Source organism: Scophthalmus maximus, chromosome 17 (assembly GCF_022379125.1).
Source record: "Scophthalmus maximus strain ysfricsl-2021 chromosome 17, ASM2237912v1, whole genome shotgun sequence".
NCBI classification, from domain to species: Eukaryota; Metazoa; Chordata; class Actinopteri; order Pleuronectiformes; family Scophthalmidae; genus Scophthalmus; species Scophthalmus maximus.
The window spans coordinates 499,323-517,091 of record NC_061531.1 but is presented as its reverse complement, the minus strand read 5'-3'; the positions used below and the strand labels follow the sequence as shown (position 1 = coordinate 517,091).

At 43.3% G+C, this 17,769-nt stretch overlaps 1 protein-coding gene and 1 long non-coding RNA gene across 4 annotated transcripts; one reads left to right on the top strand and one right to left on the bottom strand.

Moving 5' to 3' along the window:
• Positions 1 to 1,666: 1,666 nt before the first annotated feature.
• LOC118288915 lies at positions 1,667 to 5,691 on the bottom strand. The gene is made up of 2 exons (XR_004785957.2): positions 5,605 to 5,691; positions 1,667 to 2,096 (listed from the first exon to the last, which is right to left on the bottom strand). It is a non-coding gene; the product is annotated as an uncharacterized LOC118288915 (long non-coding RNA).
• slc16a6b (solute carrier family 16 member 6b) lies at positions 4,188 to 14,906 on the top strand. 3 transcript variants are annotated; one of them, XM_035615509.2, is made up of 6 exons: positions 4,188 to 4,252; positions 8,674 to 8,921; positions 9,511 to 9,654; positions 10,926 to 11,054; positions 12,100 to 12,954; positions 13,035 to 14,906. In XM_035615509.2, the coding sequence occupies exons 2-6, from the start codon at positions 8,690 to 8,692 to the stop codon at positions 13,304 to 13,306; spliced, it is 1,632 nt and encodes a 543-aa protein (XP_035471402.1). In that variant the 5' UTR covers positions 4,188 to 4,252; positions 8,674 to 8,689; the 3' UTR covers positions 13,307 to 14,906. The 3 variants fall into 3 exon arrangements, with proteins under 3 accessions (XP_035471402.1, XP_035471401.1, XP_035471403.1); XM_035615508.2 differs by lacking the exon at positions 4,188 to 4,252 and adding an exon at positions 5,692 to 6,103; XM_035615510.2 differs by lacking the exons at positions 4,188 to 4,252; positions 8,674 to 8,921 and having other exon boundaries at positions 9,515 to 9,654; positions 10,760 to 11,054.
• The last annotated feature ends 2,863 nt before the right edge of the window (positions 14,907 to 17,769 follow it).

The following is a 17,769-nucleotide window of genomic DNA, read 5'->3' as shown; positions in this document are numbered from 1 at the left end:
GGTTAGATAAGGAACTGATTATTGACATACATGGCTTTGAGTGTTTATGGTTATGTAAGTCACAGGTCAAACATTTCATGACATTTACAGCTTCAAGTGTTGTATGTGTGTTAAGCTGCGAACACATGGTGGTCTTTTCAATATTCTGTGTTATTGACTGCCATGGGCCTAGAATTAAGTAAAACATGGTGCCCTAAAAGCCTCAGTATGCTTCAACAAAGCACTTGTCAGATATGCAAATTCACATGTATTGCATAGAGGACGTCAGCTGAGTAGGCCCGCAGGACACATTTCCATTTAAAGAAAGTGACCACTTCCAATGCGTCCACATTCACTTCTGTAACTAGAGCTGTCCACTTGTGATCGAATCCCCCAAGACACAAGTTAATGCAAGGTATGAACAGGACCTGACGGTGTCTGCAAACCACTAGACAGTTTTCATCCCTTTTTTGTCTGTACAGCTGAGTGCAACACCTTGAATGTCTTCCAGGAGCTTGAATTAATATGAATAGGCCGTACGAAAGTCTGGGTTATGATTGAAATTAATCAGATGATGTCCTACCTGACCAAATGGCCTCCACACACACATTTGTATAGAATACTATAAAAACTACTGATAGATTTTAAAAACAATAAAAGATTAGGTGATATTCTCCTATATTAAGGAATATGATTTCAACAACTGAAAACTTCTGCCATGCAGACACACCTCCCACACTTTGTGCATTGTATGATTTTTTTCTATTCTATTTTTTGAGTCCAACAAGGACTGGGGACAGAGACCAAGAAATAAACTTCTCCTCTTAGTCTTTTATGTAGTACTGCCTGGCCCCAGGTTTTCAGGTGTGTTACTTTATAGCCATTTCATTTGACACGGCATTATTTAGGATGTAAGCTAAAAGTAGACAAAAAATGAAAAGGGCCCCTCTAAAAACTGCCAGATACTGCCTATTTGGTGCCTGGTACCAATGTGGACTTGAGCTTCTTCTCTCTTGAAGATCCTGTTTGAAACCAATATAATCATGTATAAAATTTGCACAGAGTAAAGTGGAGGGCAGTAATGGAGTTTATGGTAAAAGCGGATAAAAAATATGACTAGTCATCATGCGTCACAGTCCATAGTCACTCAGAGGATCATTACATTCATTCCAGAAAAAATGCTTAAAATGGGACCAACTTGGAAACTATTCTATTTAAGTCGAAAAATAAATCCAGGCTGGTGTAAGTCCTTAATTAGGATGCCACGTACCTCCTAGCCCCTGACTGAAGTGCTACTCATCAGCAGTGGCGTTAGGGTGAAATCTGCGTCAAATGTGTTGTAGCTTCTTTGTCTTAATTAAAGGATCTTGGGTTGTACATGACCAAATTGTCATTTGAATCAGAACGGGCTTTTCAATACAAATATTCCACAATTTTTTTCCATATAGACTAATTACCAATGCATCACTGGACTAAAATATTTTTGACCATGGTTCAGTTGGACAGTGACAGCTAAATTCATGTAATATAGTAAAGAATTCTAGTTATTCCTCCGCTAACAATGGATTGTAGGTGTGATGTACTTGCCGCTGTGGACTCAATGTCAGCAACTACATTGAGCCCACAATGTTACAATTCAGTTTGCGTTATTTAGACCCCAAGGCAGATTCAGACACAACACACTGGCTGAGTACAATAAAGTTCTTTATTTGGCCTTTAGCCAGTCTGGGTACTTGCAGGCCGAGTGTATCATGGAGATGAACAGGAGAGATGGAATCCCGGTGGGCGGTGATGGCATCCTGTGGTGGGGAGCTGGTGGAGAACTGGTGCAGGCTGGAGCGAATGGTAGCTGGTGGGGACAGGACGCAGCAGAGGCAGGCTCAGCTCCGGTTATGGCAATTATTGGAGGTGAAGGAGGCATAGGTGAGAATGATATCAGTGAAGCTCAAACAAGAGATCAGTAAAGTTTACTTTCACTAGTATACGAGGGCCTGGCGAGTTACCACATAGAGAGCAGATCAATCTGGTGACGAGTGAGTGGAGAGCCGGGGTTCTTGTACTGAGCTTGATGATGATGAGAGTCAGGTGTGCCAGGTGGTGACTGAGCCACGCCCCTGCTGAGAAACATACACACACACCAAGAGGAGGAGTCACAGGGAATGACTGACAGGGAAACAAACAGGAAACACTGGGGAAGTCTAGAGGTCACAGAAAGGGCTGTGACACACAACTGCAAGTACATGTCGTCTTCACCAAGCGGACAGGATGACTTGACTGAGAACAGCACCAAAAAGTATCTTTAGGCCTATATGGGGCCCTCAGCAGAATTTGTTAATGATATTGTCAATGCTTGATTGTTTGCAAACTTTCTGTAAATCGTACACACCCATTATCAATTGTATTAGTTGTAGCTGTGTTGCTTATATTATAACAATGTCAGCCTTTATGCTTCTAAGGTTTTTAATCTTAAAAATAGCCAATTCATAAAAGTGGTCCAGTGTTAATTTGCACTTTAATATTCAAAGTGATACAGTACTGAGTGGAATCTAGCTGTTGTTGTATTTTCTTAGCTATTGCCTTGACTGAACAGAAGGCTATCTAGCCGTTGAATGTTTATAGTAAAACATTTAATTAGTCATGCATGTCCTTTTTTGTGACATTGCCTTTAGATTTAACTTTATTTTCTACTGCATTTTCCTTCAGCTTTCTGACTGACGATGGCTGAATATTGCCTATAGAAACATTGAGCTTCGGGGCACCAGGGGGCCCTAAGCGGCCGCTTAGTTCGCATTTGCCTTGGGCCGGCCCTGTTTAGGGTCATCAGGACAGCACACGAGTTTGTCTTTTTAACAATCTCACACGAGTCTTGAAGTAAGCCAAATATTCAAGTTGGAAAATAGCCATCAGGACTACATGGCACACTACCTTATAGTGATTACATCAAGGTTATTCACAAATTTGATCCTTAAACTATTTGCAGTATGTTGCAGCAAGACTAAAGGACACTTGACCTTTCATCAGTACTTCAAGCACTCTAAAGTCCACCAGCTCAACACTTTTATTACTAGCATGCTCTCATTGCTGTTCGTTTTTTCAGCTGCAAACTGCTGTCATCAATCATCCTGAGGCACATAACCTCCCAATTTTCCCTGAAAAGACCACAGTGTACAGCAAATATCTCAGTTAAAGGGCATTGTCCTGCAGCTAGTCTTCTCATCATGTATTTCCTTTATTAGTGTGGTGGTTGCTTGACATTACGCAATGCAGGACCATTATAAGCAGCTGTAACCTCACACCTATTAGGACAATGTACTGCAGAGGGGAGACAAAGACAAATGACCCAGGGGAAATAGAAGAAGGGAGGAAGTAGCAGACAAACAACAGAAAACAATCTCTGACAGTTAAATGAATACATAGGGTAGAAGAATGGAGCTGAGGCCTCTAAGGTGATGTGTGAAGTGTAAGAAACCAGATTGTTTTCTATTGCATACAAGAATGCGTATTCACTTTTTCGGCATGTCACACCAGGGTCTCTCTATGAAATTGATCACAGACGCAAATTCTGGCATGTTGAAATCTCATTTGTGAGACAATGCAGCTTATATTGGTGATTTTTCTGCAATCTCAAAATCTCAAGTCAAACATCAACATCAGGGTCAGTCAAATATGAAAATTTAAGGAGTATGAAAATCTTGTCAAAATCTCGTTGCACAACTCTCTCCAGCCAGGAAGAACTGGCTGAACAAACACTGAGTGATCTGTAGAATTTGTACTGTCCCCAGGCAATCAGTCAGTGTTCACTGACACATTGATTAACTTTCCTTGGGATCACGTCTGTTCTTTAATCAGCACTGCTCAGGACTTAGGATAACATCATTGTTTTATCAGTTAGTGCACAGTAAAGCAGAGGAATTCTGAGCCATCTTGATTTGGCAAAGATACTGTGAGCTCAATATAAGAACATCGTAAAATCATTTTACAGACTTGTGATTCAGTGTCTTGGATCCTTGGTTCCAAAAAATGTGTTGTCTTGATAGTCCAGCTTCTTGCATGAAAAATAAAACAATGACTGGAAGAAAAGTGTACATTTTAAGGATTTGATCAAGATGTATTGACCTCACCAAACATCCTCCTCAACCAGTCTAACCTGATAACAGGCCTAGATCTGTGGCTGGCCACACTTTAGACACACCCCTACACCACACTGAAATGTAGTCTTAGGGCAGTTCAGAATACTCAACATAAATCAGGATCATTCACAACCAAGAGACAGGTGAGTCCTCTATAAATTATACAGAGCTATACTTCTGGGCTGGATGAATTGATGATGTAATTATTTAACATGCATTATTAAAATCATATTTAAATTAAAAATCCAATGTACGTCATTCTGAAAGGGTTATATAGTTTTTTTAATTACTTTTTGTTCAAGGTTATGTAAGACCACCATTAGTTCAGCTGACAACCATCTAAACATTTCATGATGTTTTCCTGTAAACACTGCAACTTTTTCACTCACTGTAATCCAGTTACACAATTTCAAAGAAAATAGAGCTTTATTGCGGCGGTGTTCATTTGCTGTTGACTAATGTTGTTTACATGTTTCTTTTAAGCTAATGTTTGAATAGTTGACAGAGCAGCCAAGTTTTGCCCAGAACGCAGTTTGGCAAAGGTAGCCCAGTTTTATTTTGGAACCCATCCACAACCCTACCAAACAAATGTGCTAATGCAAGTGGCTAAGTCAGAGCTGGCAATCATGATGTTGATGCAACATTTACAGTAAATAGGTTATCTATAACCACTACATTTCTGATGTTGTAGAGAGCGATACATTAAAATCAAGTGACGTCACCAATTGAGTTTTGCATTTTAACCAGAGCCAATCTTCGGTTTTTTGAAACCCAATGGGGTGGGTCTGCGTGCCCACCTACACCAGCAACTCTGCACCGATTGGACGGACCAACTGTCAGTCAAGCTGTATCCATACTACGGTGCTTTATTATCTATTTTACATTTTAAATGAGAACAAATGAACATCACGTTGTATTGAAGAAGATTTGAAACTAGAGATTGACCATAAACTCCTCAGGAAAATGTTTACTGATGTTATAAATCAAGTGAGAATGAGAATGACATAGATGACATATTTATAGATATTTGACTACTAAATGAAAGCGTGAACGTTGTAGAGTTTCAGGACATTCAATTCAAGGGAATGTTTTTCTTGGAAAGAAAATATATAGATATGTAATTTTGATAAACAGAGATTTAAGGGACGCACACGCGCGCGCCAACGCCGCAGGGTGGAACGCCACGCCGCCTCCGCTGCGTCTTGACTGGAATCAGCCTGTTCATCCCAGCCGCGCGCCCGGCGTACTGTGCGTTGTGGCGCGCGCCAGGACACGACGGAGCTGTATTCACGTCACAGGATGAAATGAGGAAAGTAGGATGCTATATCGGTTTCCAGAGTGAAGTGATTGCTGATGTACTTGGTGTCAGATCAGCATGTAGCTAATGTTAGTTGACTAACCAGTGAACCAAGCCTGCGACCCAAGCCTGCGATCACCCACAAAAGACAGTCCACTTAAAAATTGCTTTTATTCCGGTGTCAATGTTTTTTCCTACCGGCACTGGAACGCAGCCTCGGAACAGCTCAAGCGGCAGGGGAAGCACGCGGTGCAGAGTGCGCGCGCGCGCGCGCGCCTGTGTGTGTGAGAGAGAGAGAGAGAGAGAGAGAGAGACTTTCCGCTTCTCTAACGAGAGAAACCCTGCGCGTTCGTGAGTACGAGCGGTTTTGCGCGCCCTCGTTTGAATACCGGCTCGAGCCGGTAAAGAGCTGTCAAAGCAGGCAGGAAATCATCCAGTGAAGACAAAAGATGCCGCTGCCTGTGATCTGTGCCACAGAGAAAACAGGCCGCAGCGACTCTTCTAATTGTCCATTTTTTTCGCATTAGAAGCAAGTGACCTAGGATATCACAATAAATCATTATTGCTGTCTCCAGCCAAATAGGCTTATATCTTTTTATACGCTGCGTTTAAAGGCTCAACGAGATGAGGACGAAGTAGAGAAGCCGGCTCGTTCCCACCGGAAGCCTGTTTTAGCCACCCCGCGTCAACTGCTCCGGTAAGTCAGACGTGAACCCGGCGGCTCCAGCCGCAGGATGCTGTTCATCCTCGGCCCGCCGTCGGAGCCGCCTCCTGCTCGCCTGGACCCGGGGAGTTGCATTACTTCAGCTGTATATCTGCTGTGAGTGCATAAGGGGCCCGGACGACATGTTATAGATCGTCTCCAAACCATCACGCATGTTAACGAGAGCAGGGGTGAGGCGGAGGCAGCTCCAGCATTGACGTCAGCCCTCCTCCACCGCACTGCGGATAACCAATCTGTGGTATCTAATAAAATGATACGTAAATCTCGGGGTTATAGGCCGGTCACATTTATGTGATACAGTCAATTTGAAAACTGTCATTCAATCCTTAAAAGTTGCATGGTTGAAGTGATGCAGTTGCACACGTTCCAGTGCAACATGCATTGCTGACATGAATGGACTCAGTGCCACAGCGAGCAGGAATTGTTCACCCCAACAAGTGCTCTCGCCCCGTGGCCCTGGTGTGATGCTGCTACATGCTGGCAACACAGCACCAGAGAAGGCAGTCAGTCCCCGGCCCGTGGGAACAACCTCTGTGGTGCCTGTCTTCTTTGTCACCTGTGCTCCTGTTGCTCCTGATCAGCTCTACTTAAACTAAATCTTTACTGCAAGTCATTTGCACACACCTAGTAATAAAACTACTGGCAGTGGAGGATCCAAAGTGAGGATCAGTTCCTTTTCCCCTGGTTGGCTATGGGAAGGAATAAGGAAGTGACAGGCCCTACTGTATACAGGGGAAAATGCTAAGAAACAAATGGCACCTCTGTAAAACTTAAAAATAATAAATGCTATGTAACATAGCCTCTAATGGTCAAATCTCTGTGGAACTTTGGGCTGCTAATATATGAATGATATACTTTTTGAATTGCCATATACAGAACAAATAATTGCAAGTATTGAAATAAGTTGTGTATAATGGGATAAATATTATGCTTGGTCTTCAATTATTTTTAAAGGGGCCACATCAGCGTTTTAGTGTTGGACTTTTATCAAGTTGTGAGTGAGAAACAGTTTTAAAAAGAATGGTCCAGATCGATGTAGAGGACGTTCTCAGTGGACTGTGACTTTATCAATGACTACATTTTTTTGTCTGCTTTTGTTTTGCAAATGTTCAAATTCATCCAGCCATCAGGATTTGGAACAGGACAGTTAACTGATGAATCGATTAGTAATCGCCTACTAAATAAACCACAAACTATTTTGACAATCAGTTAATCGGTTCAAGTAGTTTTCATCAAATAAAAAGGCAAGATTTTCTGATTTCAGGTCTTAAGTGTGAATATTTTTCTGGTTTCTTTGCTCCTCTATGACTGTATATGTGAGCTGAATATCTTTGGTGTGGACAAATAAAAAACCTCACCTTGGGGTTTTGGGAAATAGGATCAACATTTTCTTAACTTACATGACTTTTAAAATATACAAATTAGATAAGACACCGAGTTATGTATTTCCTTAGTTGTGTCTAATGTGTCACGTTGTGTCATGAGCGTCGGTTTGAAAGGCATCACTGATTTTCAGATCCAGTGTCTAGTGCCCTGGTGAATGTCAGGTTTCATGCTGGTTTTCCTGCAGCCCCTGCAACTTTTTTTCCTAAATGAAAAAGATTTGTGATGTGACGACTTGTAGTTTCAAGTATGAAATGGGACATGGTGAGCCTCCATGTAGCATATCGTGAGCAGTCAGTGTGTAGCTACATTAACTGTCTGAAATCTGAGTCGCACGGGATATCCTGTAAGAAAAGCCTGTGCCTGTTGTCTGTGGGATATGACATCAATGTCACATAGTGTAGGAGTTATATATCCTGAGGTGAAGGTTATCGTCCCTAAACCAAATGAGAGGTGCGTTTGCGTGATCACGGGTGTGTTTGGGTGGGATAGCCCAGTGTTTACAGGCTCACATAGCCTGTGAGTCATCAGCTGGCGACCTAAGTCTAGACTCCCAAGGTGGAGGTTTTATTGTTGTCTGGAGGCAGAGTGTAGTTCAGGGAAATCATGTTCTGGGTACATCTTAATGCTTTCGGGAGGAAAGACCATCAAATGTTTTTTTCATTGGAGACTTAAACCATTGTCTAAATTATTTTCTATAAAGGAAATTTGAGTAAATAAACGAAATACTTTATACTTTCCTGGCAGTCAAATGATTAAAGACACAAAATATTTTCCAACTCTCCAAAAGCCACATCAGGGAAGAAGCTACTAGGTTGCACATGAGATTTTGTTTGACACATTGTGTGCCTTTTCGGCTGCACCCTCAGCACTGCTACACATTCTGCCGTTGTTATTCTAATGTCGCTGCCTGTGTCGGCTTTCCACCGCACTGCCACACATCACCATTAGGTCCAAGTGCAGTACAGTCAGGGCGGGCAAAATATTTGTGGAAATAATTCTGTGTTATTATAATAACTGATAACTAGTTGATGATAAGAGAAAAAGCAAGAACCTGAATCATTCAAATTCAGGAATAAATCAAGTCTGTCAGAGTGTTCACTTACACAGATGGTGAATCCTTAAATCATCACTGACGTCGTCTCTGTTTCTTCCTCCAGGTAGCCGGCTCTCGCCATGAGGGTTCCCTATTCCCAGCGTTGTTTGGGTCCTAAGGTTTACCCAGAAGTGCCTGATGGCGGCTGGGGCTGGGCCGTGGCTGCGGCCTTCTTCTTGGTGGAGGTCTGCACCTACGGCACCCTCAAGAGCCTGGGCGTCTTCCTCCAGGACCTGATGGAAGAGTTCGGAGAGAGCAACAGCCGAGTGTCATGGGTCATCTCCATTTGCGTCTTCATCTTTACCTTCACCGGTCAGTCACCTGGGGTTTAGTCACGTCTCGACTCTTCATGTGGTCTCATTGCATTTCCCTTCTAATGACTTGATGAGATTTATGAGGTTCTGTGCTGTCAGAAACAATCAGCTTTATTGTAAATGCTGTGTAAAAGTGGGACATCGGTAAAGGTCTGGTGTTTTGTCCATCTTCAAAAAAAATGTATTTGTCTCCATTCACATGGATGTTTCATCACCTTAGCTGAGTTAAGTGAAACAATGCAACATGAACTCATGTCAAAAAGGTAGTTCAGTGTGTATGTATTTGATGCATTATCACTCTCATGATGTAATTCAACTTGAATAATCAGATTAGCTGTAACTCAATGAACTTTGCATGTCACTGGTCATCAGTGCATAAACAGATATTAATATCTGCAGTCTGAGAGGGAGAAATGTTGTCGGAGTTCATAAACTGTCTGGATGTATCCTGAGCTACTAAAAGCCTTCAGCAAATACACGTATCATACTGTGCAAACTTTCGAAAGGATTTTAATGAAATTACTGTTTTGTTTTTCACCCCCCTCCCACAAACACACACACACACACACACACACACACATCCTCAGCCCCCCTGTCCATCATGCTGAGCAACCGTTTTGGCTATCGTCCTGTGGTGATGATAGGAGGCTTCCTCATCAGTCTGGGAACCATCACCTCCGCTTTCACCAATTCCATCAACGAGATGTACATCACCATTGGCCTTGTCTCAGGTAGTTATAAAAGTCACAGCTCCCCACCCAGTGGCTCGTCTATCTATATATCTATCTACCTATCTGTCTGTCTGTCTGTCTGTCTGTCTGTCTGTCTGTCTGTCTGTCTGTCTGTCTGTCTGTCTGTCGATCGATCTCGGTATGTGTCTGTCTTTGGCTACGTCCACACTTTTACATTTCCGTTATAATATGCATCACTGTTGCTATGGTCACACCTGGTATTCACACAACGCTGAGTTTTTGAGCCTCTTAAAACAGAGACTCTTGAAAACACTGCTACGGATCAACCACGTGCTCTCTTCCTGATTGCGTGTTATCAGTCATGACTCGATTATCAGCGCCGAATGCAAAGCGCTGCTAACACTTTCGGTCAGTAATCCCTGCTCTTACTTTCACTGTTGTTGTTCCTTGTTTACTGTAACTAAGCAACCAACTGCAGAGTAGACAATCTGCGAGATCATTTCTGATCTGGAGCTAAAACGCTTGACTAGATGGAGATTGTTTTTTTGTTTTAAAACAAAACTGTATCAAAGTGGACGCAGCCTTTGTGTGTTATTGTAACATGCAGAATGTTACAGAATGATTTGCTCCTACTGATGAGTTGTCTGTCTTGTCATTAGTGAATGAACTAAAGGGACTCCTAGCAGTGTCCACAACAAAGTCTGCCTCAGTCTGTCCAATGAGTGAGAGGTCAACAGCCTCTTGTAAACAGAATGGACCTCACAGACAGTGAGGTCCATTCCTCTATTTTAACTCTCTAGGAAGGACTGAGAGAACAGAGCAGGGCAGATACCCCCCCCTCAAAATAAAAGATTAAATTCCCTTTCAGATGGTGATGGAACAGGAAGTGGCTCAGGAAGGAATAAATGGACTGAATGAAAGTAATTGATTGGATTATGAGCAAATTGGTTGAATGAGTTTTGTATCAGAGCACATTAACTTGTTTTTTCCTTGGACAGAAAGCACTGCTAGCCCTCCCACCGTGATAACCATGTCTGCCTCTGAAACGGGCCACAGCTAACTTGACAACCCCTTCTCCTCTCTCCCTCTGTCTTTCTCTTTTTTTTTTTTTTTTTTTTGTCTTTACATGCCATTTGTCTTTCAGCCGCAGCTGTAGCAAAGATGAGTCATCTCAAGCAGCTGGCCACATGTGAAAAAGGAGTGACCTGACAACTTGATCTTTGACCCATCCCCCCTATCCATGCAGTGTTCCTACCATGCGGGCCAGTGGCTGTCATGTCCCCTTTTGCTCTTCTCCTCTTTGTTTACAGGCCTGGGCTACTGCCTCACTTTCCTCCCCACCGTCACCATCTTAGCCCAGTATTTCTCCAGACGGCGAGCCCTCGTCACCTCTGTCGCTTCCTCTGGAGAATCCTTCGCCATATTCGCATTTGCTCCAGGTGAGTTTTCAGTCAGACTTATGATGAGTTATGATGTGTTATCAATAGTATTGTTTGACATAAAACTTTTAACTCACAATCCATAACTAGCTTTTTATGTGGCTTTCAACCACATCTTCCTGATTGGATGAAGTTTGTCCACTTACCATTGAGATGGCTCAGGGCTAATTTGGAACATTGGTGACATGATCATATAATACCAGCACATCAAAGTTTTTTGCTTGCTGAGGAGGAGTTGAGTCTCAATTATTCTCCCTTGCGGATGTGTACTTGTTCTTGTTACGTCCTCTGACGATGAAATTCACGTCACACAGAACAGTTCGGATGCAGGAAGTATGAAACTGATAAATCTGATAAAACAAATAAGGAGGTGTGTCTGTGTCTTTGTGTCAAAAAGTATCTGTTTCTGGCCATCCGGACAAAAACACAACCCCAGACTTTCCAAAGTAAACAACTAAAACGTAGCCTGGGGTGACAGCTCACTGTTGCTGCTCCTGACTGCTCCATTCTCCCTGTCGTACACTCAGCTGATCCACTGAGAAAAAAATCACCAAGCCCGTGTCTCGGTCGGTCGGTCACGTAACCCTAGTGACAAAAACACAGGTTTTCTTTCACAATGAAAGCCATGTCATGCTTTGCTAGTTGAAGTCTACTAATGTGAAGCAGCAGCAGAAATGTTGTGGAGAAAACTGTAAACAGTGAGGCTCATATCACTGAGATCAAATTACAAACAATAACACTGGATTATGTGCTGCAGTGATCCCCAACAATCCCCAGTGTGTGTGCGTGTGAGTGATTGTGATTTCATGAAACCATATGAATTCTAGCTTTAACGTCAATAGTTCAGAGGGACGTTTGCTGAAAAACATCCAAATCCACTTACGATCACCAAGGAGCCCACAGCCCTGTAACTTTATGTCAGTTTCACGGCAAAATAGGCAAACCCCATCCACTGAGGAAAACACTGGGACATGAGACCTTGAGAAAGATTTGAAAAAGGAGAACAATATCAAAAGTAACCTGTGCTGTCCTAATCTCTCCACAGCCTTCACCACACTTAAAGAACACATTGGTTGGCGCTACTGTCTGGTTATTCTTGGCACCATTCAGGCTTCTGTGATTGGATGTGGGCTTCTCCTATGTCCAATCATCATTGAGCCAAAACTTGTAAAGGAGGACAGTGAAGCGGACAAAGACTCTCTCTCTCTGAAGCAGACGGCTTACAAGCTTGAGAACGAACAAACCAGAACCTCCATCAGTTCCACAGTCTCCCGAGGTTCGGAGGACTCAGGCGTTACCTCGCTCTCCGCTTCAAACGTTGACCTCAGGTCTGCGGGGGCAGAAAGCAAGGCCCTGATGCAGTGGGGAGTGCAGGACAAAGAGGCAGAGGTGGAGGCGGGTCCTCTCAACCCTTCAAGCCCCAAACTCATGGACTTCTCTGTGCTAAAAGATGCTGCCTTCATCTGGTACTCCCTCTTTGGCCTGTTTGCCACGCTGGGCTTTTTTGCCCCGCAGCTCTACATCATCGAACTGAGCAAAAGCCGTGGCGTGGAGCCCAGCATGGCCTCCTATATGCTCTCTGTGATGGCCGTGGCTGAGATCTTCGGTCGCTTGTCCATCGGGGTGGTGTTGAACAAAGTCCGCTGCAGGAAGACAATGGTGTTGTTGGGGTGTGTGGTTCTACTGTGCCTGGTTCTGGTGGCCTTTACAATAGTGTGGGAGTTCTGGGGCCTGGTGGTCTGCTGCGCCCTCTACGGCTACTTCATGGGCACCGTGGGCTCCATACACATCCCCATGCTGGCTGAGGAGGACGTGGTGGGCATTCAGAGGATGGCGTCATCTGTAGGAGTGTATGTCTTCATCCAGAGCTTCGCTGGGCTGGCCGGACCGCCACTAGGAGGTAAGAACTTCTCGCCCTGCTATGTTTTCTGTGTGCTGTTTTATTTCGCTAATCTGCCTAATCTGCTAATTTCCCTCCAGGTGTGTTGGTGGATGTCACACAGAACTACGGTGCTGCCTTCTACTCCTGCGCGGTGGGCATGGGGCTCAGTGCCATATGCCTGGCTCTGGTCGGCCCCGCCAAATCCGGCATGTGCCAAAGACAGAGCAGAAACATAGACGAAGGCAGGAGCACAGAGGAAGAGGAGAAAATGTCACAGGACAGCAACCAGACCTTTTTGGAGGTGGACCTAGCACCTGAGGACAGTCCTATTAGACAAGCCCTGGATCAAGACAACGCCTCTGTAATATAAACCCAACCTCAGCGTGACATCACCTCTTTACTAAAGACAAGGAGGTCAACACGCTAATACAGATGCACTTGGTAAGGCTACAGTGTCATCGACACCCACAAACTTTACAGATGCTGCTGGTTGCAAATTTCAGGTGCCACGTACTCACTTTCTGACCAGCTTGAACTTCACTACTTCCCTGGAAGGAGGCTGTCGCTCCTCTGAGACCAAAGACACAACCGCGTTGTTAGCTTCTTAACAACGCCCCACAAAGCTTTCACAATCCATTCTAGCATTTCTAGTTCATGTTCAGTTTAGGTTGCAGTGCTGCTATCTCAGGAAAGAAGTATAGTTGTCATGGTGATCGAGGCATCATGGGTATGGCAGATACCACAATTACACCTGGTATTAAATTGTGTTTTGTAACCAGATTGTATCTAGATAAGTTGGACCTGATTACATTTACACCTGGTGTTGATGTGTATCCAGTGTCCACATGATCTCTGACCTGCTCACGTCACATCAACAAACAAAAAAAGAGACAGAAGAGGAAGACGCTGTCCACACGTGAAGCTGTGTCATTGTGTTTTCCTGCTTTTCGATCGGTCTCATCTTCAGTCCATCCAAAGGCGTCTCGAACAACATGAGAACTGAGGGGCTTCCTGTGTTCACTGGCTAACGACTGCTAGCTGCCTTACTGCTGCGACCTGTCGGACCAGTCATATTGTTGTGTGTGAATTGTGTTCTATCCAAAAACAGTCCAATTACCCAAAATAAGTTGTAATGCCAGGTGTACATGGGATACTTTGTATGAGAAGCTCCCTCTCTCATATAACGCTGATTCCTCAAACATGACACAGTCACTTCTTCAGCAAAGTGTGGAGAGGGAGACACACACCTCATGGCTTTAAAATATACCCCCCCCCCCCCAGAAAAATAAGGAACACTTGACAATCTGCCTTTTATGCACCAGATGCATGGAGAGTGATCGGCTAAAGCTGGACAAGAACAGGTCATCGTGTCATCTGTACATACTGCAGGTCTAGTTCATGTATTGATATTTAATTTCTTACACTATGATAACAACAGCAATACTGCAGCAGTGTTCACTGGTGGTTGAGGATCTGTGATACTGGAGGTGTCAGCCTCCACTTGACTTCCTTGCTCCTGTGCTGCTTGAGGTGAAAGCATTGCCTGTATATATACTGTCATGTTATCATGATCCTTTCAATGTACTGTAGAATGACCTTGTTAAGTATATTTGCACGCAGCCTGAATGGGAGGGTGATAATATAGCAGAACCTTGGGGGTTTACAGTGATTTTTTTCCCTATCAGTGCCACAAGTAGATGAACACAATGTGCACATGTCAAATTGTAGAAGTAGAGATGGCCATTTATGTAGTATTTGTATGCAAAGGTGTGAAGGAGGCATTTGACAGGAGTGAGAGCGTCCACACCCACCTTCACATGACTTGAATTACTCTGTCACCTTTATTTAAAAATAATTACGGTTTGATGTTCTTTTTTTTTTTATTTAACTTTTTTTGCCAGGCAGGTTCCTGTCTGTAAAAGTGCTGCACAAGTGCAAATTTTTAAAATAAAATCTCCTCCAAACTCTGATCCCCTTTTTTCTTCCGCGTCTGCTTCAGTGTTAGGCTGGCAGAGGCAGACCTGTCTGCAATGCTAGTGCAACTAAAGGAACATGCCCCCTATTTCTTAAAAGACAGAAAAGTGCTCAAGATAAACCGGTTAGTGCTGCTCACATGTGTCACTGTTACAAATCTAATCTCATGATCTCTCATATGTCACATTTTGAAAAGTTTTACATGGTCTAATGTTGAGAAAAGGCATTAGTGTTCTCATACTGCCCATTCCAGCTCCTCTTTTCACCCTGTCTAAAACGCCTGGATTTCTATTAGCTCCCCCCCTCCCGAAAAACCCCCAGTCTGCTCTGATTGGCCAGCGGGTCAACCGCTTTCAAAATTTGTAGATGTCACTACTCTCCACCAGAAAAGTGCAGGTGGGGATTCCCCAAAAGAGTCTGACTGTGACAGTGGGAGAGAAATCTGAAACAGTGGAAGGTTTAGCCAGGGTTTAGCCAGCCCACAAAAAAGACGACAGGGTGGTCTTTTCACAGTTTGTGGGCCGGCAGGCACCACAGATACACAACGTTATGTGCACAAACACTGAAAAGGTGATTTTGGTATAATATGTCTCCTTTAAATACAAAAATCTTTAGATCCAGAGGTTTTTTTGAATTCGCAACAAATTCCCCTCTCACTTAGAAATATCAGTCCCCTAAATATGCCAGAATTTTTTCTCCATCAACATCCATTAAAGTGAAAGAATTATTCCTGAAGCCCAGAACTGCATCAAAAATGTTATGGTCCTTGGCCAATGTCCCGAGGGACATGTATAATCTGTACTTGTACCTGCACCACCTTGGGACTGGGGGTTTGGTGCTGTATACATCACTGCATTTTACGAGCAGGCAAAAAAACCCATGCTTGGAGCTATCAGTTAGGATAGCTTGGCCTGTGCTGTTTCTCTGTTTAATGTGTAGCACCAGTTCCCACTAATTAAGCGATGAGGTGTCATACTAAATCAGTGGAGTAGCTCTTTAAGTGTAAATTGATTAATGATCAAACCCTTATTTTAAGACCACTGCTCAAATGGTGTCTCGAAGAAAGAGGCAATGATTCAAATCTGAAACTTTCTTCATGGATTCAATTTGAAAAGTCTTGCAGCAAATTGCCTGACATCTGTAGAACATGAGCCCTGCACGGCTGTTCTAAGTGGTTTATTAAGCCTTTACATAATTTCACATAGAAAGTTGGGGACATAATGTTTTCCTCCTCAGCCTATTTCCCTGGATTTCACTGACTGGTTACAGAGTTGCACTGCACACAGCTGCACGCAGCCGTTCAGTCAGTGCTGTTACTACAAGTAGTGCAACACCATCTCCTACTGGCTGAACATTAGTTATGTCTCTGATATGACCCTTGTCTTAATGTGTATTAGCCTGAATAATGTTCAGTATATAAAACCATGATCAAAAGATCATTACTTTAAATTTCAAGAACTGACAAGAACATACATCTGTTCATATCCCACTATGTGGATAAATATGTAAAATGTCTGAGTCTAAAAATTGATCCAGGTAATCATTTGTATAAATGTCAGTATAAAATATAAATGGAAGATGTTCTGCCCACAACTGAGTCCGGGTTCTGTTAGAAATTTCTTCCTGATAACATTTTTTTCTTCTTCTCCACAGTCGCCAAGTGCTTCTCATTGTGGGAACTATTGGGTTTCTCTGTAATATTGTGAGGTTTGACCTCACTGTGTAAAGTGCCTTGAGATGATGTATGTTGTGATTTGGCGCTATACAAATAAAATTGAATTGAATGTTAATATGAAAACACAGTCTGCAACCACATACCTTCTTATTTGTACTTAGGGTCAGTGGCAATAATTCCTGCTTCATCAGTTCTTACGGTCTTTTAAAAGGCAGACGACTGTCTTCACAGATGTGGGTTGTCATGTGGTGATGTCATATCATTCAGCTGGTTGGGTAACTACATGTTGTTTATTAAGGCTTTTGAATGGATGCAGTTGCAGTTGCACTGAAAACAGTTCATGTTGTTCAGTGCAGTTTGGTTTGAATGGTCTGCACTGGGTGCTGAGGTCTTTGCTGCATAAGTAAGGCTTCAGACGCTGTCACAAACAATTCAACTCAAATACCGTCCCAGGCACTCAGCATAATCCTTTTTTTCCACTTTTTATTTAATTGGGCAGAAAAGATGGGTATGTCAGGTTAGACTGAAATCCACAGAGAGGTTGATGTTTGGATCGGTGTGCAGCGCTGGTGTGCTGTTGCAGGGGTTCCATTGAGTCCACGTGCACGTGTCTCAATCATTTCCTCTGGTGCTGTAAACTGACCTGCTGCAACCGATGCTGTCTTTAATCAGTCATATCCAACCCAGGGGTCACCTGGGGGCATTTCAACTGAATGGCTGAACTTTAAAAAAAAAATTCTATTGTCATGGATTTATTCTATTTACAAATAGGTCGGACTTTACCTCACAGATCACAATCCCCCACACACACATATTCAAACAATGCTCTCTATACCAAGCACATTGTCTATCACTCACACATCTCACCTCTCTCACACTGCCGACACAGCAGTCAGGGGCAATATTGGGTTTCAGTGCCTTGCCTGAGGACGGTTCAACATGCTGACTTAGAGGAGGCGGGAATCAAAAAACTGACTGTTGGATTAGCGGAAATCCCACTCTTCCTCGAGAGCCACAGCTGCCCTGGACATAGATTACATTCCCTGAACACAGCTGTCTGCTCCTCCATCCGATCACCAGTAAGTCAAGTCAAGTCAAGTCAACTTAATTGTCAATTCCTGCAATATTGTTCCAGGCATACAGAGGAATTGAAAAGCCGTTTATCTCGGACCCACGGTGCAATA

Bases quoted from the DNA above. Each gene is read 5' to 3' on its own strand.
- slc16a6b (XM_035615509.2), top strand. From the start codon at position 8,690: ATGAGGGTTCCCTATTCCCAGCGTTGTTTGGGTCCTAAGGTTTACCCA. The intron at 8,922-9,510 runs GTCAGTCACCTG...ACACATCCTCAG, and splicing joins CTTCATCTTTACCTTCACCG to CCCCCCTGTCCATCATGCTG. The intron at 12,955-13,034 runs GTAAGAACTTCT...ATTTCCCTCCAG, and splicing joins GGCCGGACCGCCACTAGGAG to GTGTGTTGGTGGATGTCACA.